This window comes from Pempheris klunzingeri, chromosome 13 (genome assembly GCF_042242105.1).
Source record: "Pempheris klunzingeri isolate RE-2024b chromosome 13, fPemKlu1.hap1, whole genome shotgun sequence".
Classification (NCBI taxonomy): Eukaryota; Metazoa; Chordata; class Actinopteri; order Acropomatiformes; family Pempheridae; genus Pempheris; species Pempheris klunzingeri.
In genome coordinates, this window is record NC_092024.1 from 2,051,105 (window position 1) to 2,078,561 (window position 27,457).

General features: G+C 45.9%; 1 protein-coding gene across 1 annotated transcript; it reads right to left on the reverse strand.

Moving 5' to 3' along the window:
• Positions 1–9,218: 9,218 nt before the first annotated feature.
• Positions 9,219–27,384, reverse strand: clic4 (chloride intracellular channel 4). The gene is made up of 6 exons (XM_070842371.1): positions 27,177–27,384; positions 16,728–16,837; positions 14,579–14,704; positions 14,023–14,129; positions 11,709–11,890; positions 9,219–11,137 (listed from the first exon to the last, which is right to left on the reverse strand). The coding sequence occupies exons 1-6, from the start codon at positions 27,243–27,245 to the stop codon at positions 10,973–10,975; spliced, it is 759 nt and encodes a 252-aa protein (XP_070698472.1). The 5' UTR covers positions 27,246–27,384; the 3' UTR covers positions 9,219–10,972.
• Between the last annotated feature and the right edge of the window lie 73 nt (positions 27,385–27,457).

A 27,457-nucleotide genomic window follows, 5' to 3' on the forward strand; every position in this document is an offset into this window, starting at 1 on the left:
TCTCAAGTGTCACTGAATGCAAGAACCTCACAAAAAAGGGTCTGTCGTCATCTTTCGTAAATCATCACTCTTTCCAATATAGTCAGTTTTATTGTTGTTGCTATTTCTGCACTTTGATCGCAAACATTGTCATCAAGACCATCAAAGCTGAGTCTGAATAAATCAAGCCGCTGCTGGCACCCAATTAAGTGTCAGCTATTGTTATTGCTAGACAGGTGAGGTGAATGAGAGCCGTGGCTTTGGTGGTTCTGTCTCCAATCTGCAGTGTGTGTGTGTGTGTGTGTGTGGCAGTATTACACACCCCCGTGTCTGGCCGTGGCTGCCCCGCAGGCCTCTGCTAACCAGTTCCCATGGTTCCACGGTTCCACTATAGTGGCTGTGGACTTCCTCAGGGGACACCTCCCACTCACTGGTTTGTTTTCATCCTTAATGGGAGATCATCTTACACTCTTTATGGTGTGTGCGTGTGAAGTAAACAGTTTGTGTGTGTGTTTTCTGCACATGCACCTGCACGGACAAAGGTATATCAGCGGGTGTATCTGTGTGGGTGTGTGGTGTTACACACATCCATGCAGCAAAAGGATGTATGTGTGCTGATCTACAGACACCAGACACCTTGATTTCTCCTCCTTTTGTTTTTGCCCATGAGGCAGAGAGGAAGATGAAGGAAGAAATATATCTTTTGAGTGTCTGGAGACGTCTGTTAGGGAGCATTCATATTGCGGAATAATTGCTTTTAACTGCTGAAATATAACAGCCAAATGGGCCGTGGAACAAAGAGGGATTGTGGGGGGATGGAAAATGAAGCATTTACATTCAGGGCCTAGTAATGAGGGGGTTTTCCTGAGAGATGACAGTAAGGAGGAGGATCAGGAAGAGACAGAGGGAGAGAGAGAACAGAGAGAAGGCATCAGATCAGGGGGTGGCAATTACAGCACTGATGCCAGACAAGCTTTTTGGCTGTGAGGATGGCCTCAGACTGTGAAACACTCTGGCCAAAGGATCGTGCATGTGCGTACAAATGCATTATCCTCTCCAAGTATGAAGCCTACAGGTGTTTGTGCTTTATAAGAAGCCCTATACTGTACCTCAGCAGGGGCTGCAGCAGCTGAGCCAGCCAAGGAGGATCTGGGCTCTGGGATGTCTTGGCGTGTTCAGCCACATTATGAGGTGCGGCCTTCTGGCAGGCCACTCGCAGCAGGGCATGGCAGACCTGAACATAAACACAGTCAGTCCTTAAAAACCATCCATCAAGCAGGTCCACCGGGGAGCAAAGCCCATCAATCTCACTCACCGAGACGGACACAGAAACAGATTATTGAGGACACGGCAAAGAATTATATGGTTTTTTTTGGTGGACGTTTAGCTGGTACGGTATATGACTGCCTCTAGATGTGTTATTTCGATAAAGATGATATTCATTGCTCATACACTAAATCAAACGAGAGATTACTCCCTGTGTTTTCCGAGAAGTGCCATTCTACTCTGCTCCACAGTCACCCTGTATTTTGCCAAAGAACGGCCCTGCAGTTTTCTTTTTGTGGTTTTTGGAAATGCCTCCACTTTTCCGGCCCTGCTCCAATTTTCTTTAAATACAGCCGTAATTGGTTTGATTTCCTACCTCCGGCCTGCTGGTGAGGGGGGGTAACTAGCAGTGGGAGTTATTGAGGGCCAGGCAAAGGGGACCCAGCCCACAGCGAGCGATGTGCACGCTTGGGTGGCAAAACAGTTTGGACTTCAGGGCCAGCACTACTATTCTGCCGTTTAAAGGCTGTTTATGGGCAGATCCTGGAAGCCCATCTGTGGAAACTGACATAAATCAACACATAAAGCACACCAACCACACAATATTCTGTAATCTAGGCTCTGATACCTGAATGTGTCTGAATCACCAGCATACTCACATCATAACTCTCCCCCCAAACTTCTCTCCCACACATCTATCACACCACTGCCAACAAATCTTGCGACACTATCACAAAGGCATTCCAGCCTCCAAATCAAAACCAGTCTCCTACAAAAAGTCTTTTCTTTGTGATTTCTCTCATGGGCAGGCAGACAGAGAGGAGTGTGAGTGTGCTGCTCATCAGGCAGGCGTGAGTAATCAAAAAGGAAATAAGACGTAGCGTCTGGGAGAGGCCAAGCAGGCCCCCACTGATCTGCAGCCAGCTCATTGTTCTGGCCTTCTATTATTTCCTGCTTGGTTGGCAGACCAGAAAGCAGTCAGCCAATGAGAAGCCAGTCTAGATCTGTCCTGGGCTTGGAGCAGCTCTTAGATATACCTCAGGTGGCACTGATGGCGAAGGGTAATCCCGGAAAATCACCGCAAGCTGAGGAACCGCTTTAAGGATAGAATAGAATACAGATGAAATGGAAAGCATAATGACACTCAGTCTATCATTGCATTATGTTGGATTGGACCCGAGATTGAAACCCACAGATTTCAAGCTAATTAACATCTCTTGGAGGCTAGGGTTGGGGGCCCTTAAAGGTGAGAGAGTTTAGCACGTACACACACACGCACACACACACACACACGCACACCTCCTGATGACCAAGCAGGCCAAGTGTGCATGGGGGAAACTGGATCTACACATTGAAAAGTCTCAGTCTGGGGTAGAGGAGGTGTTGATTTTTACTGTAACTAGCGGCAACCCAGAGCAGGCCCGTTATGGTGAGTCCAGGGCCAAACACAACCAGTTAATATAGGATGGGGAGACAGTACAGGAGCTTGTCTTCTTTATGATGGCTGGAAAAAAACAGACACGCTTCCAACCAAAGCAAGATTCTGGGGTATGTGGTCCAGCCGCAGGAGAAACGGACCCAGGAGGCTTCCGTCGCTTGAGCACTGGTGCAGAGAGAACACAGGGTCGCTTCCAAAAGTGGCACAAGAGCGCGCACGAACATACACACAACGTGCAGTCTTCCCGGCAAACGACAGTCATCTTGGTGGAAAAATATGGTAACCGATGCATTAAAGCCCAGGACTTTGAGGGATTGCAGGGACACAGTGGCATTAAAGACAGACAGACCAGGGGGAAACACACCACATTATATCCAGAAAGCAGAGGAGTTTGTTGGGCAAAATGGGTCAGCGCAGCAGCATTCACACACAGACTGGTGAAAAACATATCATACTAATGTGATCAGGGCTCATGTATGAAACAACGTTGGTGGGGTAATATCAAAATGCCAGTGTGTGCATCATCAAAGCCAGACCTGCCCAACAACTACAGCATTTAAAACAGTGTAGGCCACAGCGCCTAGAGGGACATCGCTCCTAATAAACATAAACATTTATAGAAACGAGATGGCTTAAGAAGCAGAACCAGAAAACTACACAAAACCCAGCAGACTCTGCCTTTCAAGCTGGTTGAGGCCTGTGGTCCTGTTAGCAAACGATGCACTTCTAACCCCGTTCCTCCTGAGCCCCTTCCCAGTATCCAGCCATAGGTCTCTCCTCGTTAAGTGAACCTTACAAACACTCAAATATCCTGGCACTCCTTCACGCTTGTCAGTGTGAGACAGGACTTTTACTGCGCACAAGACCAAGGACACTCTAAGTTTACGGGGTGAGAGAGCCACGGCTTTCGCTGCTCAATTGCACAAATTCCCCAAAGTCTAAAAGCTAATCCCGCTAGGGCTCACCAAAAACAGCGTAGCCAAAGCAGAGCTCCAAATGTCGACAGTAAACCAGCCTTTTGGCTTTGTGAGCTTCAGTCGTGCGTTCCTGATGAGCTGACAGGCTGGTGAAGTAACACTGACTGTCTTATTAATGCTTAAAGCATTCTGACAGAGCCTTTTGTTACTTACTTAAACCACGCTGCCTGCAACGACCTAATGGATGTCTAAAAGCCATTATGCTGGAGGGCTTAGCCAACACAAACCATGCACACAGGCTATGAAGGAGCAGCTCAGGGCAATCAATATATCTCCCCTCATTCTCCTCCTCGTCCTCCTCTCCTCCAGTGTTAAATCTGAATGTCAGAGCATCCTCTATGGCTGCTGGCGAGTAAAGGAGACACTTAGGTTGAGATCAGAGAGAAAGCAGGGGCCGAGGGCCGGCACCTGCAGCGTGGGCAGATCGGATACGTCCATTAACGCCGACTGCAAGTTGATTGCCTTTCGCTCTTGGCTCCTCTGCTCAGTTGTCTCTACTGTAGTCTAGCATTTGTGCACTTCAGCTGCTTCTGACAACTGTCGTAAGACAGCACAGACGGAACAAAAGCCAGAATCAAAACAGAGAGGAGCTTCACTGTCAGTAGGGGCACGTGAGTGTAGTCTGTTGTCATTTTACCATGGCGACACGGCAGGGAGGAGCCAGTTGGGGCGTTTCTCTTTAACAGGCCTGGACTCTGCAGCGGCTGGCATGAAAAGAAAGCCAGTGAGCTGGAGACGGATGGCAGAACCAAGACTTCAAAGACCTCCTCTCTCTCCCCCTAGATGTGCTAAATGGCTCCGAAAGGGAACCTGCTAGTTCACTTTAGCACAAAAACATTCAGGCACACTGTCTCTTATGCACGCGCACACACACACACACACACACACACACACACCTGGGATTATCAGCACACCCAACAGACGTTTCCTGATTCCTTTTTAAAAAGGAACAACAAGAGTATGGTTTGGTTATGAAAATACACACATGCAGACACGAAGTGTTACACACATGCACAAGCGAACAGACACAGCAATAATTCACCACATACCAGACAGATATTCGCCGCAGGCTTCGACACACTAACGTAACATAAACTGCAAGGTAAATCTTCCTCTGTGTGGAGCTGAGGTGGGGGGGGGGCAGCTGCTGACAGAGCAAAGTCTTTTAAGTCTAATAGTTTTTCCGTCACAGACAAAATAAAACAGGCCACTATTGTAGTCTTATAAAGAGACTAAACAACCTGGACAAAGGCCCCTGGAGGCATCAAACACCTGACGTCACAAGCTGTCTTTCAAGCACACAGCTGGCTAAAGGTTGCCCTTTTTCTTTTTAGAACCACTTACTTTAAGACCCACATCTCTCTTTATCCCCCACTCACCCACACAGACACACACACACACAACCTCCCTCACGCTTCCTGTGAAAAAGTGCTGACCACGTAAAGGAGATAAGAACAAACCCCTAAGAGAATCGACACCGCCGGCGTCGAGAGTTCCCCCCTCTGTTTGCTCACTGTGGCTGAGTACCCTCTAGTGGTAATTATGGTGAATGGCCTCTCTCCCACTTGAATTTGGATCCTTAAACCTTCACTGCGCCTCTTTACCAGCCGACAGCCTCAGTTAACCGCAACTCTGCCACAGGGTGTGACTGCAGGACCCAATGGGGGTGGGTGGCAAGCACGGGAAGGGGGTGAGGCAGCTTTTTGTGGGCCGCCCAAGGGGGTCCACCACAGTCCCCTATCTCCCCACCACAGTAGCCACCGAGCCCTGGAGAGAGAAAGCCACCCCACCACATTTTAATGAGGGCTAAAATAAACAATGTGAGCACACAAAACCCACCCTGACTGGTTGACTGCGGGCACTGGAACGGGGCAGATAAGCTGGGCTGTTACTCGGTGGTCGGGGAGTTGATGGGCTGGCTGATGCCACAATGAGCACCACTATGAACTCCACTAGTGTGGTGACGGTAGACCCTCACAGTGCTCAAGTCATGTTTGTCGCAGAGGCAGTGTGCACCCAAAGGAGCACAGCCTCTTCACAAGGATACACACTGAAGCAGAAGGCTGTTGCCTCGTAGACACTGAACACCTACGAAATCTTCAATTAAAGGGTCAAGCCACCCAAATTACAAATCAACACATTTTCTCACTAACCTGCAATTGTATCCAGCCAGGCAGAGGCAGTGATTTTAGCCGTCTTTGCCCATGTTTGGAGACATTCTGAGATTTCTGCTCCTACCCCAAAACAAAGGAGAATGAAATTTCAAATATGCGCCTCAACAAAAAAGAACAGTGCCTTTGTTTTTCTGGATAATAAATGGAGCATGCTGACGATACTTCCAACTGGAACTACTTTCTATCAAGATTAGATTAGATTCATTGATATTTATCAAACTACCGATCAGTTCTTAAAACATAAACTCTACCTGGTTCAACTACAACAATAAAATGCTACTTATACATTATAAGGGCAGTAATTAGTAGTTTGGCTCACAGGGGACATTTTCTGTACATAACTATTTATGGTTTGTGAAGTTTTAAATGTGTGTGTTTTTTTGTTTTTTTTTAAATGGTGCAACCACCACAAATAAAAGAAAATAGATTTTAAAAACAAACCTCTTCATAGACCTTTTATTGTAGACTTGACGGATGAAGCCAAACTATTGAGATTCATTGCTTGTGAAACCCATGTAGACAAACCAAATATCCAAGACTATTCTCGAGTTTCATGCTTTCCTGCACTGTGACTGACACACACACACACACACACACACACACACACACACACACACACACACACACACACACACACACACACACACACACACACACACACACACACACACACACACACCTAACTAAATGCCACCAGACAAAAAGGCCGCCCTGCTGCCAAAGCACACACACACATGATGGGTGAATGACAGCTCGTGGCTGAAGAAGTGTGTCTGGACAAACACACCTTGTCGGGGATCCACACAGCTTCGGCTAACTGGTAGCAGACGACGGGGATTTGGAGCCGGTTCCAACATATTTCTGAGTAAAGGCCAACATGGCTGAAGGTGTGAGCAGCAGAAGGGGGCACTGTGGGGGCTGTGGGGGCTACTGTCGGTCTGTAGTTGGCAGAAAAAGACGAATTATCCCACGACAACAGCAGCACGTGCCGAGCTCAGGTTGACCGCTTCCGCTAGGCCGCACGAGGCGCCTCTGATTGGCTCATTAGCTGCGTCATTTGGAGGGTCCGCGAGCTACCTGTCAACAACAATGGCGTCTCACCGTGTGTGCAGGTGTGAGGAGTCATTCCAGCACTTTCATAATCTTTTCTCACAGGTGGAACTGATGGCATTAACTATGGTTCCCTCCCGTTCAGGTGTGCCAGTGTCCTGCCCCTGAGCCAGCACGTGACCTGCTGTACCTGCACACCGAAGTGGAATGCAGCCATTATTAATGTTATTAGTTAATCTATAAGTCTTACTAGTGCAGGACCTCTGGCTGCTTGGCAGAAAATATAGGTGTGATTTTAATTCGCAGAAGGAGGAGGTGAAAATAGGAAATGAATACTTTCATGACCACATGACCACATGACCAGTTCTCACCAGATAAATGTGAGGGGGTCACAGGATGAAGACCAGGAGAGAAGAGCAGAAAGAAACATTATTGCTGTATGAAGGTCTGCTTACTTTTTTTCAGGTGTTTTCTTAAACTTAGTGTTTTTCTTGTGAATTTCTGAATAAAAGATCTCTTAAGGTCTTTAAAAATATTTCATATAAAAAAGTGTAAACCACAGTGAACTATGAAAACTGTTATCCTTTCCTTTAATTTAAAGCTATCATGATCCAAGTCAAATAATGTGTTTGAGTAGAATATTATGGGCTAATTAAGAATGAAAAGATGTTTTATAATCATTATATTCAGATAGAGAGAATCCCAATGCTCTGGCAGCCACGACAGCCACATTTTCCACATGCAGGCCTGTGTGCTGTCAATCAACAGGGCGAGCCAAACACAAAGCAGCCTATGTAGCCACATCAAACGTCAGGTGCACTGAGTCCATATGCAAAGGTGGTTTTTCACACATTGTAGGCCCAAAACCCAGTTGGGATATCACTGTGTACCCTTGAGCGAGCTACTTTACCAGTGTAAATATTTAGCCAGCTGTATAAATGGGTGTTGTGTAAAAATCTGCAAACTGAACTGGCACTGCGGAGAAAAATTCTATGCCAGGCAGGAAAAAAGGCTTGACCGAGCATATTTAGTCATGAAAAACACACAACCAAATGATTTACCTGTTGAGGTAAAAGCGTGATGGCAGAAATCACAGCCTGCACTTACAGGGAAGACGTTTTTCTCATTGTAACAAAGAAAAATCTGAGGAAACAACTGCGATTGTAACCTGTGTGTTCGTGGCTGAGCTGACGTGTTGGCTCCCTCTCATGGTGTGTAATATAGCTCTGCTGTTTCCACACACACACACACACACACACACACACACACACACACACACACACACACACACACACACACACAGTCAACATGTTTGAGAAACAATACTCAGCCCCTCCTGGCCTCACCTTCATTACCCAATTACACTAATACACTCACCCTGCTTGTAATGAGTGTGTGGTCTGAATGATAGCCAGCCTTGTTGTCTTTTCTTACCTCACACTGACACACACACACACACACACACACACACGTCTGTCTCTTTGCGTCTGGGTGAATTTCCTCCCTGTGAATTACAAGCGTAGACCGTGTCTCAGCGCTCAGCAGTGAGGGAGTGGAGAATGTGTGGGGCTGAAACACGACACTTTAATGATCTGGAGAGCATCCAATAACTGTACACCCCCACACCTTTTTTTTTTTCCTTCTCTTGCGAAACTTTGGCTGCAATCAGCCCTGCAGAATAGACTTGTTTGTGCTTCAGAACAGTAGGGAATTGGCTGAAAAACATCATCAAGCTGACAGCCAGAGGGTGTCTTCGGGGGGGAGGTGGAGCCCACAGTGGGTGGACACCCACATGAGACATTCCTTACAGACAGAGAGCCAGAGACAAACACACATTGGCCCAGGGGTTCCCAAACTTTTCTGTATTTTTGTGTCTGCATGGCATCCAGAATAACAACAAAGAGTGAGGCAAGTTTTTAATATGTATGATGTCGCACAGGAATGCAAAGCTCCCCAAAGACATTCCATACATTCATTCTACCTTTAACGAGTGAAATACTCTCTTTTTCTGTCTGATGGGGAGTTCATGGAGGCTGTTCGTGTTCTGTGGGCCCCTATACGGGTTAAAGATGGAGGACAGATGCCTTCTTTTAGCACGTCACAGTTGGAAAAGCAGAGGTGTAACTACTAAAATGGCTGATGGATTAATTCCATTTAGCAGCTTCGGTTTCAGGGTCCCTGCACTGTTCGTGCTGGCGGCACTGTAAAGACTTACTGGGACACTTGAATAGAACAGAGCCTTCGCTAATGTTAACAGTGACAGCAAGTGAAAATATCTGCTCTGATAAAGACAACTGAGAGCAACCAACAAATAGTAAACGACAGGACAGAAAGTCAGAGTGCCAATAAGAAGTTTATTTCAATTCAGTCAATATTGTTAAAAAAAAAAAAAAAAGCCATGACATAGCTTGTTGTATTGAAATGATCTCTGAAAAACCTTCCTGCAAAACATCCACAGAGACACAAAAAAAAAGTAAGGCCAAGAGGAGATGGTTTGTCTAGAATTAAAATCCAAGCAGGCAAGTAATGGCCCATTTTCCTCAAAATCCAGAAGAAATGTATAAAATTTACACACTAAATTCTGAGCAATCAAAACAAATATTTACAATTCCTTTTTTTTTTTTTGTTTTTTAAATCAATTTGTTTCATAACAAATGTGTGAAAAACATGGAAAATGGGAGAAAACAAAAAACGGGTTTTGCTTTATCCGCACTAAAGCACTTTTGGAGCTACTGTGTCGTAACATACATTCACTACCTCGGAGATCAGCCTACACGCTGAAGACAACGTGGAATTCCATCAGGTATTCGTTTCAATGCTACTCCTCTCAATTTGTTTAGTCATAAATATCTTTAGTGTCGCCTTTCCTTCATTCTGTATGCTGTGGAGAAGGAAACAGAGTGTGTGGTTTCTTTTCTTTTAAATTCACTAGTTTACATAGCTGGAGTCATCCTATCCACAGTGAGACCAGAATAATGTGCCCCTGTTGGTCCGCCGCGTGTAATCCAGACTGCCGCTACAGTCGGCGCGACCAAAGCGAAGACTTTCCTTCATGCTTCGTGAGAGAAGAAAGAGTCAGTGAGCTTTTCTGTGCTGCTCACAGTGTCGCTGGCTAAATGAACACTTTATATGGCAATGCGGTGATTAACAAAAGGCCGGTCTAGATCTGTAAGCTACATGTGGTTGAGCGTTTCTTAGACCTCAGGTTAGATTTGTCCTGAGCCGTTACTTCTGCAGCCGGTACAGGAAATTCCCTACAATTCTACTGAGCTGAGCTACAAGGCTTTTTCCTACTTGAGGCATTGAGGAAATCAGAGCATTGATACCAGGTAGCTTTACCTGCGGTTACAATTATTTTTGATTCATTTTAAAAACAGCTCGACATTAAAATAAAGCATCTCTCACTTGATATGTCAACCAGTCAGGTTTGGATTAGCTTCAGCTTCTACTTAAACCTGTCAAAATACTTGAGCCAAAAAACACTGAAGCTTCAACACTGTTAACAAAGCCTCTTAATAAGCCAAAAGACAGGAGAGAGAGAAAGCTGCTTCTCGGTGTTCATTTTATAGCAATCCTAGACAGAGCTGTTTCAATATTAGACAGACAACAGAAAATCAACAACAGCTTATGACCTTCCCCCTGCACGCGGAGAGAAGGTTGGCTTGAAGGTCACTTATCGGGGATAGTGTGTGTGTGTGTGTGTGTGCGCGAGTCGAGGCTTTCAACGTTGATAAGCGCTGATGCACACGTCTGGCTGCTGCTCCTCCGTCGCCTTGCCGTCTCGCAGCGCCGCGCAACATTTGTCAGCAAACGAAAAACAAAAAGCGATTAACGATGAAAGGTGGGACAATGGCGACCTTTCTGCTGAATCAACTAAAGAGGAGGAGAAGAAAAATGATCAGGGAAGGTTCATGCATTGGGATTCGCTGTAGATGAGGAGAGAAGGAAAAGAAGTCCAGAGTTTTGTTTTGTTTTTTCTCTTTCTTTCTCGTGAATGAGCACATCAGTCCCGGTGCTGGGGAGGAACGGGGGGTTGTAGAAGGGGGGAGGGGGGGTGTAAGGGTGCAGGATGGAGGGGACGGAGGAGCTCATTTGACCAGCCTCTTGGCTACGTCTCCGTAGGCGATCTCGATCTCCTTGTCACTGGGGCAAGTGTTGGTGAACTCTTCGCGCGTGTAGGCGTTGTTCAGGTACTTCCAGACGGCAGTCATCTCTTTGGGGATGTCAAAGCCTCGGTACTTCTTGGCCACCACCTGCAGGAAGATGTCCGAGGTTAGACTTCTCAACTGACCGACCTGTGACCCCGTTTAGAAACGGTCATGTCTGCGGATTAGTTCAGAAAGAGTCCAATCTGGTGAAAATCATCTGTCAAGATTTTACACTTTAAATTTTAAACACGTGGCACCTTAATCAATAATGGGACATTATGGGTCATTTTAGTCATCCGCCAGGAACTGTTCATTAAAGAATCAGTCTGGTGTTTTTCTCTTGTTCTCAGGGTTAGGGGCCATTGTGAGAGACTTTGAGAAAGAGTAATGTCACCATCACCCTCCACCAGCCTCCTAATGACATTTTATATCATAAGCTTAGATTTACAGAAGACAAAGATACCACTGAATGGAGTTTAATGAATCAAACGATTTTGATAAATGAGTTACTGTTTCAGCCATTTAAAATAAAAATAAAGCCAAAGATTCACTAGTTCCAGCTCAGAAGATCTGCTGCCTCTCTGTCTTCTATCGTGGTAAATCTTTTAGACTGTTAACCTAAAAACCAAGATACCTGAAGGCATCAGCAGGCAGCACGTGGGTCCCCCTTGCTCACCTTGACTATATGCAGCTTGGGTAACAGGTTACAGTCAGCCAGGGTCATTTCATCGCCATCCAGGAAGTTGCGGTTGGAGACCTTGACGTCCTCGATGCTGTTGTGGTCGATCTCATCGGGCAAGGGCGAGCGGAGATACTCATCCAGCTTCTGCAGTGTCTTCAGCAGGCCACGCTCCAGACCTAAAAAAAGGGCACAAGACTGCTATTATAAAACAGTTTTAATTTAAGTTCAATTATATTTTCAGAATGAGAAAATGACTGCTACTTTCTTTATTTTTATTAAACATAGAAAGACACAATACAGAACACAACACTGCTTGACGACATCACAGACTATTTATGACATATAAAACCCTTTTGGGGCCCAGAAAACTTAATATCAATAAGTGAAATTAATGGACAGTTAAGACATTACAACATAGTGAGGGGTTCCCCTCAGTTATAGAGGGATCTTGCTTTAGGTAGCCACCTCCTCACAAAGACATCAGCCCTCAATTGTAATTGAGCAAGGCCTCCATTTCATACACCTCCCTCAGCTTCTGTTTCCACTGTAGGTGGCACAGTGGATTCATCCAATTTATTGTCACCATTTTCCTAGCAGTCATCAAGAGTATATGTAATAGGTACTTTTGTTCTCTGGTGTACATGTCCTCAGGAGTTAGATCTAAAAGACATTGACTTGGGGTGAATAGTAAATCAGTTCCCATAACTTTATCTATCTCTCTCTTTACCCCCTTCCAAAAAGGAGGCATCATTGTCCCAAAATATGTGCGAGTGATCACCAACCATTCCACATTTTCTCCAACAGTTTATTGCAGCTGGGTGTCTATAAACTTGGAAACCACCGAAGGTGTCTTAAAGAACCTTGTCTTCATCTTCCAATCAAACTCCTTCCACATGTTACTATTAATACCCTTATGACATCCAATGCACATTGTTTCCCATTCTCCATCTTTGATTATAATATTTAACTCCAGCTCCCATTTATTTCTGATATAAAAAGTATTGTCTGTTATATCCAGTAACAGATTTCTATATATATGGGAACCATGTTTTTTGTTGGGAAGCTGATTTTTAATTATATTAATAAAATATGTCTCTACATTTGTTGGAGCATTTTTAATTATATTCCAATCTTTATGGCTTGTGATGTAGTGTCTAATTGGAAAGTACCAGCACATATCACTTTGGGGTAGAGAGAATTTGTCTTGGAGATATGAGAACGGCTGGAAAACATTGTCACAGAACAGCTGGTCAATGACCCTTAGGTTTCTGCCTGCCCACCTCTTAAACGTGATATCTGTTGTTGAGGGGGGGGAATTAGGATTTCCAGCAATCTATGACTGCTACTTTCAACAGTGTTAAATAGTCAAGGGCACGGCTTTGCCTGAGAGCTCCTACTACAGCTGCTCCACCCATATGCTGATCATCCACAAGGGGGCAGCATTTCATCAAGAGACAAGCCCTTGTGTACATTCTAAACACAGGAAAGACTCACATCATGAACACCTTCAGAATATAACTATCTATCACAATAGCACTGTAATACCACGAGCTGCTGCTGTAACAAATACCATGTCTGAGAAGCTCATTACATTTCAGCAGATGCATTTCATTGCTCAGGTGTTGCACTTTGTCCTCACAATATATCCAACCATCCGTAGATTATTCATTAATAGCTCATTCTATTGTTGGATGAATGTCGCAGCATGCTCAGCTCAGCAGTTCAACAGTAGACTTAACCTGGTACTATGGAGAGCACTTATCATTCAACCATGAGATTCAGCCTCAGACTCTGTTTACACAGCCTTGACTTTCACATCCAGCTCACCATGGTTCAATATTTTCCCTGGGTGCAGCACGGCCAACTAAAACATGACACAAAATCTTGGTATTTATTGGATACCATAAACATCCCTCTGAGGAAGTAATTCCATAAATTCTTTTGCCCAGGATGTGACAGAAACCACGAGACAATAGGCTAAATATTATTCCAATAATCTTATCAGTTAAGTTTGTGATACGGCCGTTCTCTTACAGGGTGCATGAAACATGAACATGTGAGCGCCGTTTCATTATCAGGGTGGCTGCTCGGTGCTTCTCCAGAGCTCCACCAGGTGAGAGCTGGAGGCCAGGAGGAGGCAGCAGAACAAAAGCTCTGTGTTCCTTGGTGAGGCTGTAATCCACCAATCAGGGCAGGGCTACCAGAGTTGCCTAGCAACCAAGAGAACTCTCCCTGCACAACTGGAAGGTCTCTGCCCTGAACCAGTGTGCCCGATTTTGAGTGTGTGCGTGTGTGACAGGTAACTTACCCTCATTTGCATCTGGCTTTGAGTTCTTGATGTACGCTGAGAACTTGGCGAAGATGTCCATACCAGCTGTGTTTGACTCTGGGTGTCTTGCACCAAGCTTGATGTACCTGCACACAAGCAAGTTAAACACATGTATGTTCACATTCATGAAGAGGTTAAAGGAGATGCTGTATTTTTATTCCCATTAAAAAAAAAGACCAATTGATCCTATTGACCCCATTGATCTCACTGTCTGCCTCTGAGCAACTGACCTCTAGTGCTGCCCAAATCTGTATCATTGACACTGAAAAAATAGTTCAAATGTACCATTTATTCCTGTTTCATTAAACAACAGTGCCCAGCTGTTTAAGCTTCTCAAAAAAGGGAAGTGTACATTTGTGACCCATTTTTGAGGATTCATGTCTCCGGTAGGAGCAAATGGGCTTAGGTTTGAGAGCCACAGGAAGGCTGAGGACATGACAAAGTGTTGAGAGACTGACAGATTGGCCTCTACACATTATTACATGCCAACAGAGCATTTCAAAGCTAACAGTGTGCCCAAAGTGAAAGCACTCACTTGGGTGGGCAGAGCACATCCTCAAGGAACTCCTCGATCTTGTTGACGTCAGTTTTGACCTCGCCGTTGAAGGTGATGAAGGGCGGGTGTGTGCCTGGGGCCAGGTTCTGGAGGTCTGCAGGCTTCCTGGAAGAGAAGTGGAGCAACTTCAGTAGACCGAAGCAAACAGAACTGAGCCGCACGAACAGTTAAAAAGGTTTTTCTAAAAGCATGTTTGTGGATCTAACGCGGAAAAGTAGCCTTCATCCCCACATAAGTAATTTAGCAATAAAGGATGGTAATTTTATATACAGTAGCTCAAGTAAGCTCTGCTGCACATGAAACCACTTACTGTTAGAGCCATCCACCCCTCCTCCTTCACTTACTAAAGCTGCTCAGTCTTTAACTGTGTGTTTGTTGGTGTGTCCTCTCTCACTCTCTGTCTCTGCGGCCTTCAAACCAGCACATTTTGTACCAGATGTCTCTGGCAGGCAGATGACACTGACACACATAAACATAAATGAGCAAGTGCCGAGTGAGTAGTGTGAACACAACAGACCTGTGAAAATCCACAGAGGCCGACTTCCCTTCGGTATAAAAACATCATAACAGACAGCAGTGTCAACAACTTGTTCTAACAACTGTTAGAGCCTAATGGATTGGTGTGAAATAAAAGACTCTTTGAATCCTCTTTGATTTGCTGACAACAACAACTCTTAAATGGCCCAGGTTTTTTGGTATAACACTGCTCACAACGGTGACCGAGTTTTGGAACTTTGGAAGTCAAAACGGGAAATGACTTCAACTCTTCGGCATGTGGAGGGGAAGTGGGCACCCGCCACTGATATCACTGAGGAGTGGGCAAAATAAACGCCTTGAGAATCACAGGCTTTCATCACAAGAACACATATTAACACGATGGCCTTGACCCAAGAGACGACACAAACTCAGAGAGGATAAAACTTTTGGTCTTATGGCAGTGACACGTGACATTTACGTCCTCCAGGCGCAACAACATGCACTGTTCTTCCATGTAAAGACGACTGTAAAAAGAGCCATAAATATGGCAAACACACGCCTCCCTTTCATAGTAGGTTTTCTGTTTGCTCAGGACTACAGACACTACATGGGATGGAAAAAACAAAGCCTCGATCATTTCTCCCACTAGAAAGAAATAAAGAAAAGTGATCACTCCAGCTGAACAAAGGCTTGTTTGAGAGGGGGGTAAACAGACACTAAGTAGACGGACATCCTCCATTGCCTTTTACAGGACATCAGCCCTCTAGCCCTATGTTACCTGCCCTCTGCCAGGGAAAATATATGCAAATGTACCAAAACCTATGTGCTTGTCTTGAATGTGCTGGGATGTGTGAAAACCAAATGACTCTGACAGACGCTGCTTTCCTCCTTTTGGCTATATAAAAGTATTGATTAAGTAACTCTGAGTTGTGTTTTGTCAGCAGGCAGTGGTCTCCATGTCCCAGGGGAGGAGATGCCTGGCAGAAATGTAGAATCTCTGAGTCAAACACACATGATGAAGAAAAACCATATAAACCAGGCGTCCATCTGACCGTGCCTGAAAATAAAATCGGGCACTTGTCTGTCCTGCCTTAGCCAGTGGAAAACCATCTAGGGAGTATTTAGATGAATCATACACACAGACACATAGTGGGTTTGGTAAAGAGCTACTAGTGCTGGAATCCACATGTGAAAGCACGTTCACTTGCAGCTGGGAGGAAAAATAAAACTAAAGAGGATCACCATTTTCTGATCCCAGTAGTGAAAAACAACATGTTGCCCACCAAAATCTAGGCAGGAAGTAAGCGGAGAGGAGAGAAAAACCTTAAATAGCCTCTCCAGAGTCTGCATGTTTATTTTTCTCCGATGTTCTCCAGCCTGGGAAAGGGTCATGGGAAAACCAAATAAGCAGTGGGGCAGCAGCGAGCATGCTAGAGGTGGGGCTGGATCAAAGTGTTGCAGAGCCGCTAAGGCCTTTGCTGGAACACCCAGAGAAGTTATCAAAGGGGGGGAAAAAGGCGAGGAATGTCTTTTTTATCCCGTTTTAAAAACAGCCAATCAAAGGAGGACTGGCTGCAGAGGAGGAGGAAGATATGGATGAAGAGCAGAGAGAGAGAGAGAGGGGAGGATGGGTAATGGGAGCAGGACTCACCTCTTGAGGTCCACTGTGGTGACGTTGAAGACGACTCCTTTCAGCCACAGGATCATGAAGAGCCTCTGGGAGAAGGGGCAGTTCCCGATGCTCTCTCCATCACATCCCGCCTTAAGTAAACACACAGATAGCAAGTTAGAGGAGGGGCAGATTAACTATCAGCTACACTATGCAGGTACCATTCCAGAAGACTTAGTACACAATGGATGGCATCTGTTTCTATCTTCTGGAGCCCATTAAGCTGTGGGTGGAAACATCCCACATTCGATTATTGAACGCATAAAACACACAAGACGGGAGACAAGGATCTTAAAAACAGCTATCAGCCACTGATAGCACTTGGCTTCTAGCGGCCGACCAAATGGAAAAAAGGCCCAACAATCTTGATATAGATCACATCACTGTTGCACAACCTTTATGGCCCAGGGCATTTTACTGCACTCACCCAGAGCAGGCCCATTTCGGACAATGGCTCTTTCATACACATCGCAGGCTGCCCTCGAAAAAACAAAAAAGAAAACTTACGCAGGAGGGGAAGAGTGGAGAGCCGACCCTGTTGTCTTAAATGCTTCAGCACACTTCCCCTGCGTTAATCAGCAGAACTACTGTCTAAGGGTAAGAGGAAACTTGCGGAGTGATTCAGACGGGGATGGCCTCTCGTTTCCTCTTTTGCTAGACTGCACAAACACAAGACTTAGCAGTGACGGCCGGAGTGGGATCAATGGCAGCGGCGCGTGTCCTCCAAATTAATGACCGGCGTTCATCGTTTAGCACCAGATCAAAGACAGGACCGCAATCTCTTCTCAAAACCCAAGCATTAAAACAAACTGCACCTCAGGGAGGATGAGGACAAAGTAACAATGGCAGCGATTTCACACGCACAAAGAGCAGTAAACAGACGGGCTATGGGAGGCTGCTGTCAGGGATATCTCCAGCCCTCCAACCATCCCTCTTTTTGTCATGCGCTCCCCTCTTTCTCTAAATTATCCTTCTCTACGCTCGACTCACAGCCTTGACAGGAGGGAGAAGGGTGCAGCGGAGGACAAAATAATCTTTGGGTTCTAAATCGGAAGGCCGAATAAGCATTTCATTTGATTAACTGAGCTCCGAGCAGTATCTTAATGAAAATCTGCTCTACTGACTGGCTCACAGTATTGTCTCCAAGAGAACCTGTTACATTGCTAGTTTAAGCATGTGATGCAGAAATTGAGAGCAATCATTGTGAAAATGAAATCAGATATTGTTGCTGCTTTTAATTTGTGGTGCGTTGACAGAAACATATCATGTTACTTCTTAAATGCACCAGTGATAAACCACAACCTTTAACAGAAGCTCGGTGCAGAGCTGCACAGCTCTGTTGAGGTTGAGGTATGGCGTTCTCCAGGCAAGGCAGGCCAAAAGAGAATGCACCGTATTCATCTATTCACAAGGACAAGCACAGAGGTCATTCAAGTATCGGCTCTCTGGAATGCACCTCTCCATTCACAGCCTTACTGTAGCAGAGCCTCTTGTGAAATGGCTCAATATCGTTTTGCTTTTGCCTGCCTCTTGCTCGCTCAGTCACTCCTGCCACTCTGTCTACACTAGAGGTGATGTGCAGTGTCTTTTTGTAACTGTATATTTGTATATTTCCACACAAATACTGTTAAGTAAGGTGCTGACAGGACGAGCACAGAATGAAAATAAGATTAAATGAGTTTTAACTTAACAGCTGTCTTACAAGACTATTAGTTCAGTATTCAAGATGCAGGTCCTGAACTGTCTTCAATGGTGGACTTTGTTGTGGAGTGTTCAGTCGGTCCAGCAGCTCCTTGCTGGTGAGGACAGGCTGGCTGCTGTTGTCCTCTGTGTAACGCCCAGTGGGATGGCTCCGTTTGATCTGCCTGCTGGCTCCCATTGTACTGCGGCTGTTGTCTCCCTCTCCCTCTCCCCCCCCTTCTGAATTCAATATATGAAAAGCTTGGATTAGATCACTGCCTTTGTTCCACAAATGAAAGTCCCCTTTTCACCTTACATTATTCAATTCTAAAATAAAGCTTCAGGCATGAAGTGTTGGGGGTATCGTGGTTCATGGCCATCACTGGACTAGACCTGCTTTAGCTGATCCTCAGGGGATCAAAAAGACATCAATGGGATGATTACTCCATTTTCCCCACGGTGCTACACCTACAGAGAACCATTCAGTTCTGGATCAGGGGCGGCAATGCAGCACTGCAGCACTGCAACTGTTCCCATGGCAATGGCCAGACACATATGACATGGAAAGCAGAGCTCAGTGTGGAGGGGGTTACCAGTTCACAGGAGAACTGTCTGAAGTGAGCTGCCATACTACAGGAACAAAAACGCAAACCACATAACACAATATAATTTGCAAATCAAAAGAGGTTTACTGTACTTCAACACAATGAGCTACTTTTGAACTGGATTTTTCTAAGTTCAAGGCCACAGCAGCTGAGAAAGACATTTCACACTGTTGTTACACTCCGTGGCAGCGCTCCGACCCTCAGCAGTCTGCAGCAGAGCAGACTGCAGCCCTCTGCCAAAGACACTGACAGCAGGGAGCGGCAGACAGCTAGAGAGAGAGATATTAAAGGAAATGGAGAAGGAATTAGGGATCATGGGTAGTGCTAACAGACATGACGGAGAACAAGCTGTAATAGATGCTTTAAGTGGGAGGAAGAGGAGTGATGGCAAGCTTTAGAGGCTGTGTGCCGTTTGGCAAAACTACTCTTTTCTTCCTCCTCCTCTTTTTCTTCCCCCTTTATTCCGCTCCCCTTATCCTGGGCCCCTCTGTGGAGTCAGAAGGGGGGTGGGCATTTGGGGAGGAGGGAGAAACTATTCCAGAAATGTCCTGTTACTCCCGCCGAAGAGAGTTCTTTGTTTAGTTTAAGTAATGATGCTGGTGGAGCTGCATTTCCGCTGCCTGTGACATATAAACTGCTGCACTGTTATGGAAGGGCTGCCCTACATTTCACTGTATGGGCCCAAGTGACGTGGTCTTCTGCAGTAATTGTGCCAAATATCATTTCACAGTAGCACCTTAGAGAATGACCTCAGTGGATGAATGAAAATTAGAAATTAAAACTAGATTTTTATATGAAGTTTGTGGCCTAAAACAGGTTTAAAGAGGTTCAGGCCTCCAAACGCTGTCGTCCTCCAGCCCACTAACACTTTCCAGCGTGCCACTAATAGTGTGACATTCACAAAAGGGCTTCTGGAGAACCTTCCATACGGCAACAACACAAAGCACTTTTTGTTTGTCGAGTTTTAGGCACGTCACCAGTTAGCAAGAGAGGAAAAAAAAAAAAACACCCCAATAAAACACAAGCAAGGCAAGAAATTATTTCAATTGGGCCCTTATAAGGCAAGGAACTTCACTCTGAAAAGTGATTTGATTCCAAATACAAGCAGCATTCACAGGAACACTCGGTGCCCAGCATGTAGACTGTCAAAATGACACATCTTGCACGCAGTTACACCATCTTTCATAGAAATTCATACATAGACTTCCCCGGATGTCAAACAGCTAAGATAATGTCTGGGCAACAGAGGCAGCAACAGCTGACTACTGCCAACAGGCTCTCCAGCTTTATTTAGGCTCAATGGATGAACCCTGAGTCAACAGTGCCTGTTTATTTAATGCCAAACACACACAGCTGCTCAGCACAGGCTGAGTGTCACAATCAAGTCGGATGTTATCGAGGAGTCAGTGTCCTGGACAGCATGGCCCTGCAGCAGCACAATGAGACCTCAGTCATCCAGGGGGTCTGTGGTGTCCTTAAAACGCACACACACATACACACACACACAGAATGAGGTCATAGCTTACTATCAGTTCCCCTATGACTATACTCATGTAGCTGCTGATGACCAACTCACCGTTACACACCTCAGCAGTAATGCACTTCACCAGGTCCAAAAAGGCACTTCACAAGTCCACTCCTATAACATTTTACTGGCAGGCACATAAAACGCAAGAGCTGTTCAACTCAGCCTTCACCTCTTTTATTCTCCCACATTAGTAGAAACATCAGTAAACAGAGCCCCCTCATCATTACTTAAGACAAGTTAAGTTAAGTTTCTTTTTGCTTGGCCGGTGATGTGAGATCAGTTACAGTAGTCAGCATGCAAGGACAATGCTTTCTGTTTAGGCTGGGCACGGTCCTCCCAGTCTCTGCTCACAGCCTAATTTTAGTAACATGGAGGCCTGTGCCTTCCCCTCCCCAGCACACTTCACTTTCTAAATCGGGTGGGCTGCTCAGCAAGTTCAAGCCACACTTTGACCGAATAAGGAACGGACGATGTAACAAGCACTGCAGCTTTCCTCCTCCTGCTCTGACACACAGCAGGAATGTCCGTTTGAGAGTGGGCAGCCATGGTAACGTCATGGCAACGTCGCTCCCTGTTTGCTGGAGAAGTATGCAGGCTGGGCGGAGGTTAGGGCTGGGACCAGACTGGACAGCTGAACCTAAAGCTGGACATGGTTGCTCAGCCCAAGGTGGTCTCAGACGACTTTACTGAACCAGGCTGAAGGGATATGTTTAGACCTCATTTAGTCTGCCGTACGTCCCACTCCAGAGGCTGGTTGGAGATCATGGCCACCTACAGAACAGCAGCCCTACGACTGGAATGATTTGACATCTTGGTAGATACTTCCTAAACCACATAAGACTATCTGAGAAGTTAGGGGGTCAAAAACTACTACTTGAAGTAGCTGTAATGAGGGGTACTAGTACACAATGGTACATTTTCATACAGGTTCATGGGCCAAAACGTTGGGAAATACTGCTTTATGGGTAGTAAACTGAATGTGCACTGTCGGTGGGATAAACCCAGCAATTTGACAACAATCTATTGGCAAAATACAAATATGATCAACGGATTAATGAATTCAAGACACCCTATTCTCAAACATTCCTTGTCTATGCACAAGCAGGCTTTTGAGAACTCAAACAAAATAAAGTCTAAAACTGGAAAAATGATCTAAATCAGAAACCATGTGACCAAACAATAAGCAAAGAAGAGTGTGAATTCAACCAGGCACCTGATGCTGTCTTTTGAAGCTCAACAGCTTGGTGCTCAATGCGATGGCAGATTTATGGCCATCACCAAAAAGGTATTCAGATTTGGCCCCGTCTCTGAATGACTTGGGCAGGTGTGAGAAGTGAGACCCCGAGTCTGAGATGAGTGTACAAAGGAGTCAGATCCTTCTGGAAACTGGAAACACCATCACTTCCTTGGTGTGGCTCTGACTCAGGCTGACATCACTCAGTGGAAACCTCAAGACTTCCAGTCAGACACAGGCTCACTGTGCTGCTGCCCAGTGCTGTCTAAGAACCACCAGTCTCTGTGGAAATTTGGACACTGAAGTCTAAAAGAGGCTATGAGGGTGGCGATGATGTAAGCTAAGTCAATAACATTATAACTGCTTCCTCAGTGTAGAAGAGATAAGACAAAACAGACAGTTCAGGTTTCTAGGAGCACAGGACGCATGTTTGGTGATGAGTAATACAGACCCAAGCGATGGAAAAACAGACTAACACCCACCATCACTCTGTGTTTAGACACTTGAAACAACAGTCAATGAGCTGCGTACTGAAGTCTGCATCAGCTCCGACCACTTACACATTCATAGACCGGCGGCCGATGACTGGGGCAGACTCATGCATTCACACTTACAACACATTTTTTCCATCCTTCCCATTTTACCTAACATTTGCATAGGAAATAACTGAAAACGGTCGTTCGTCTAACCTCTAATCTCACTGCAGAGGGCTGAAATCATTCATTTTTAACTTAAATTAACCCTGTAGCCATTCCTTCAGGACAAACGTCTAGTCTGGACAGCCTTTGGCTCCGACACAAAGCCAGCATGCCGTTACCACACACGCCAGATATGCATGGCAGCAAAAGCCTGCACCATGGCCACACAAACAATGGCCTCATCAGTGATTCAGAGCAGACAGTGCGTCTCTCTGGCCGCTTGCCGCACGCGTCCACTCCGACCAGCAGTTGAGTTGCTTTTCAGTACCAGCCTGGGACACCATGTCTGGCTTTTCACATCATAAAAATCAAACATGCAAAGAACAGCTCACGCACAAGCTAAGTTTGCACATATATATTTATGCATCATATTACCATGTGTAATAATATCAAGCGGCCCATCAAATCCGTACTGAAATATGTAACATGCAATTTCTGGTGTAGCTGAAATAGTCACGGCGTTAAAACAGTGGCCTATATAATGCAGTATTTTAAATTAATCCATACTAATCATAAGTGCTCCATTAGTCTTCTGCGTGGGTTTCAAAGATATCTAGGATGGATATCACTATTGAGGAGTCAAAAGACGGCCCCTGTCATCCTAACCCCATGTTCAGGTACCACACTTTGGGTTATATGCACTTCAGCAGGCTCTCCTATGAAGTACACAGCACGTGAAACACAAGCAGACTGGATCGGGTTGAGACCGATTGAGTTACATGTGCAGCGAGCAGGGCAGATTCTCCTCATTTAAGGGGTCGCACACCTCTTCTGACAGTGGAGATGATGTAACAGAAGCAGAGGTGCAGGCTTTCCTCTGTATTCTGATCTCATAGGTTAATAATTGCAGCAGTAACCTCCACAGCTCTACTACTTAACAAGACAAGCACACCAAACCACAAACAGATATCAGATCTTCAACTTCTTTGATCCATGTTGTTCCAGGGTGGCCCTTACTTCCTGCTCTTATAGGAGAAATGCCTCATTAACTATTGGCTTCCTGGTTGGGCAGCACAAATGAGACAAACGCTTCCTGCTCCTAACCTCCGCCTGAACTAAGCTTTTCCTCAGGATATATTGGCCCAACATGATTTTATACAGGATGCATTTATTCAGCCTGTATTCGACTGACAAGAACATGAAACCGACTCCGAATACGCCGTTCCATAAACACGGGAACTGACAGGAAAGCCCCTTCTCCAACTGGTGTAATAACACATTGCCAGATCGATTTGGCCCGTGTTCAGAGTCAGTCAACCAGAAAGTTACAATGAACAAGCACTGACCAGGTGCTGCAAAAGCAAATTCACAGTGCAGAAGCAACAGCTCACAGCACTCTATAAACAGTAACAAGCCATTAATCCTTGCCCCCTAACTCATGATGCTGACTGCAGCATTGCTACATGCTTGGGGAACATAAACTGCTCTATTGATTTTCCTATAAAAAAGGCAGTACTCAATGCCTAGAATACCACCCAAGAGTTGAATAGCAGCATGCAAACAAACTGTGCTGTTATGTTAAAGGTTCAGTAATATTCCCACCATCCACGCACGGTTACCTTTGAATAAACTGTTAATGCGTACTGGTGAAAAGTATACGAGTCACACTGGAGCACTTGAACAGCACTGACTGGAGCACAGTAAGTGCTGAAATAGTTCACTGTGTTTCCATAAAACAGCACATCACAAGGCACAAGTCTGATTGTCACATGTTGCTGCTGATAGCACAATATGACATGAGCAGCTCGTCCAAAGACCTTGTGGACGAAGTTCATGGTGTGACATATGAACTGTAACATAGTTTCCTCTCACGTCCAGGGAAGATGGAGTGAAGTCTGAGTGGGCATTGTAATGTATGTTGAGCATTAACTCCTATCCTGTTAATTCTTATATATATATTTTCCCTGTAGAAGTGCTGCTGTTGTTGGGACCGCTCTCTGAAATGCAGCAGGCTTCCATCTCCACGGTTACCATGGGATTGCACTGAAGGACACACAAACACAGACAAGCTCTTATGCCATCCAGACTTAAAAGCACTTCTCCAACATGTTTACTGGCTCTGTTTGTTACTGCTGGCAAGACTATGGAAGTCTGAGAGGCAGCAGAAGGCTTTGCAACCAGTAGTGTGACCTTGGCAGCCAAGACACGCATACACAAGCAGAGATAAAGCCCGTCTGTTTCTCTTGACTCATCTAAATTCTGCTTGCTGTAGTACAGTCGGGTCATACGATGGTGGAGAATGACTCACTATCACACTTTAATCCAGAGCAGCTTTCATATATATATAGCTGTGAAAAACTGAATGAAAACATAACCAGACATGTAATGATTTAATGATGCACATTAACAGTGAATCTCTTTCAACATCCTGTGGAAGTAACATGAGACAACCACCTGAGTGCCGTCATTCAGTCAGGTAGTGCTGTAATCAATAGAGAGGCATGGATGATCCTCAGTGCTCCGTTTTATACTGCAACATGTGGAGGTGCCAGGTATAACAGACATGGGTGGATGCTGGGGAGTCATCCTTTACGGCACATCAGCACGGACTACTGCTCATGTGTGCAAAACAATATCTAATCTGCTGTACCTTGATGGGGTCAAGGGTCGATCCTCCCTCTTAGAGAGCCATTATATCACGATCATTTGTAACTGAGAGCAATATAAACTGACAATGAGAAACCTCCTGTCCACGCCCCTCAAAGATGAGCGCAATCTAACGTGTTACCATAGCAATGCGACAACCGCTGCCATAAACACTCCAGGTAGAAAAGTTGAGAGATCATCAGAGAATCTCTAAATTGGGACAGTCAGCTGCTTTTAATGGGTTGTCAGAGAGAGCCAGCTCATGTTCTAGACGAATAATTAGTCAGCTTTGATATGTGGCAGTGCCCTAACAGATCTGACACTGCTGTGTGTGGAGAGCACACACACACACACACACACACACACACACACACACACACACACACACACTTCGTTATCAGCTGTTCCCAGAGGCCCGGCTCGCAGCAGTGTGCCTATGGCAACCTGCATGCCTACCATTGTCTCCCATGACTGTGTTTAATGCAGCACGGTGTGAACAAGGGCATCAATAATAGATGTGGACATGTCATACGCTGGTACATAATACAGAGCCATGCAAGTCCGACAGGGATGAAGAGACGCAAGAGAAAGCACACAATGGAAGAAACTTCTGTACACAACGGGCTACACAGTCCAAGGAGGGAGGGGCTGAGAGGGAAGAACTGGCCACATGTGTAAACCTTCCAGGCCTGGGGATGATGTAACCTCTCCTGCACGCTGCGAGAGGTAGTTATGGTGCTGGCCAGCTCGTTTCCATCCGCTCTGCGTCCAGTGTGAGGGGCCTGCTGCTAAGCCTCATCCGCGCCCCACTACAAAGGCTTCTTTTGAGGAGCCAACAGGAACAACAGACGTAGAAGAGTTGTTTTGAATTTCTACTGAATCATTAGTCAGCCTGGTTTACAGCTACGCCTCTACAAGCCTGTGCTAACAGCGTACTAGCCAGGACAGTGGGCAGGTACACAATGTTACATAGGACTACATTTAAACATCATACATGTGCAGCTGATCCTCTTTTATAGTAGTAGTAAGTGCTCCCATATGGAGCATTTACCAATGGGGTTTTTTCAGTACTGAAAGCATCCACCACCACCACCACCACCACTACGGCTCTGGTCAGTGACACCCCACTACACCCACACCCTTTCCCAGTCTATTCATGACTCCCTCCCTCCCCTCCCTCCCTCTCCCTCTCCCTCTCTCTCACCCCCCTGTCCCAGCCCTTCACTCCCCCTTTTTCTTTCCTCAGCCATTTTCCCGCCCTGCAAAGCAGCAGGCTGAAGAAAGGAAAACAGCCACCCGCAACCCTCCACCATCACCACCGTGACTGCTGAGGTGGAGGCAGTCTGATGCATTTCACTGCAGTTTTACCATCCGTCAGGCTCCCTTCTCCACCACCACCACCATCATCATCATCATCATCTCTGCCAATTGTCTTTCAAACTCTTGTTGCACAAGCACACTTTGAGACGGACCAAACTCTGTCAGAGCTGACAGTGATCCACACTACAGTCTGGTCCTGTCTCCATACTAACAATGCATCTAATATCTAGACTGTACTTCCAACATAATCCATCTCTTTGGCGTGATTTCTGCTTTATCACAACAGCTTCCAGGCTTGAAAACACCACATCAGAGCATCAGAGCATCAGAGCAGATGTTGCAGTGTTGAATGGGCTGTTATGGGCCACAAATGCTGAGCTTTTGTTAACGAATTAACGCCCCGCGTTCAGCCTGGCAGGCTCCTCTTCCCCCACCATGGGAGGGAGAGCTGCACCCGCCCTGCTGGTGACACCGCAGCCTCCACATGGCCACAGTGCCACAGTCCACAGGGCCACAGTGCCACAGGGGCTTCACGGGTGGGAAACCTGAGCATTTTAGAGAAATTATCTCTCAGGGTCTTCTAGGGTCCCCGTGAGTGGACCGTGTGTTAGCTAAAAGTGGGCTCAGCTGGACAAAAGAAACCCCTAATGAGTGTGAAGAACAGCCGACATTACCTCTCCCTCCCCTAAAACACTTCACTACCTCAGCGCAGCCGCTCGTGAGGGTTCAGCCAAGTTGAAGTCAACACGCCAAACTTCTCTGTCGGTGCTTCGGTCTTACCTTCACGAACAGCTCGATAACGGGCTCGTTGTCCGCCTTTACTCCGTTCTGCGGCACCGACAGCGACATGGTGGATGCGACTACTTGGAAGTTTTGCTAACAAAGATGAGTTTTTTCTCTTGCTACCACGCCCGACTCAGCTCGGTCCTCTTCCTAAAGCCCCGCAGGCGCCTTTTCTCCCCAAGGAGGACCCGGAGCTGGGAGCGCTGGAGAGTCTGAGGCTCAGCGGACAGGGAGGCTGCTGCTGTCTGTCTGTCTGTGTCTCTGTACAGTGAGCTAAG

What these genes read in the sequence shown, in the direction of transcription:
- clic4 (XM_070842371.1), bottom strand. Translation starts at nt 27,245, where the DNA reads ATGTCGCTGTCGGTGCCGCAGAACGGAGTAAAGGCGGACAACGAGCCC. An exon ending in TTATCGAGCTGTTCGTGAAG is followed by an intron (nt 16,838 to 27,176) that starts GTAAGACCGAAG and finishes TGTTTACTTAAG; the next exon opens with GCGGGATGTGATGGAGAGAG. An exon ending in GATGTGCTCTGCCCACCCAA is followed by an intron (nt 14,130 to 14,578) that starts GTGAGTGCTTTC and finishes GCTTGTGTGCAG; the next exon opens with GTACATCAAGCTTGGTGCAA.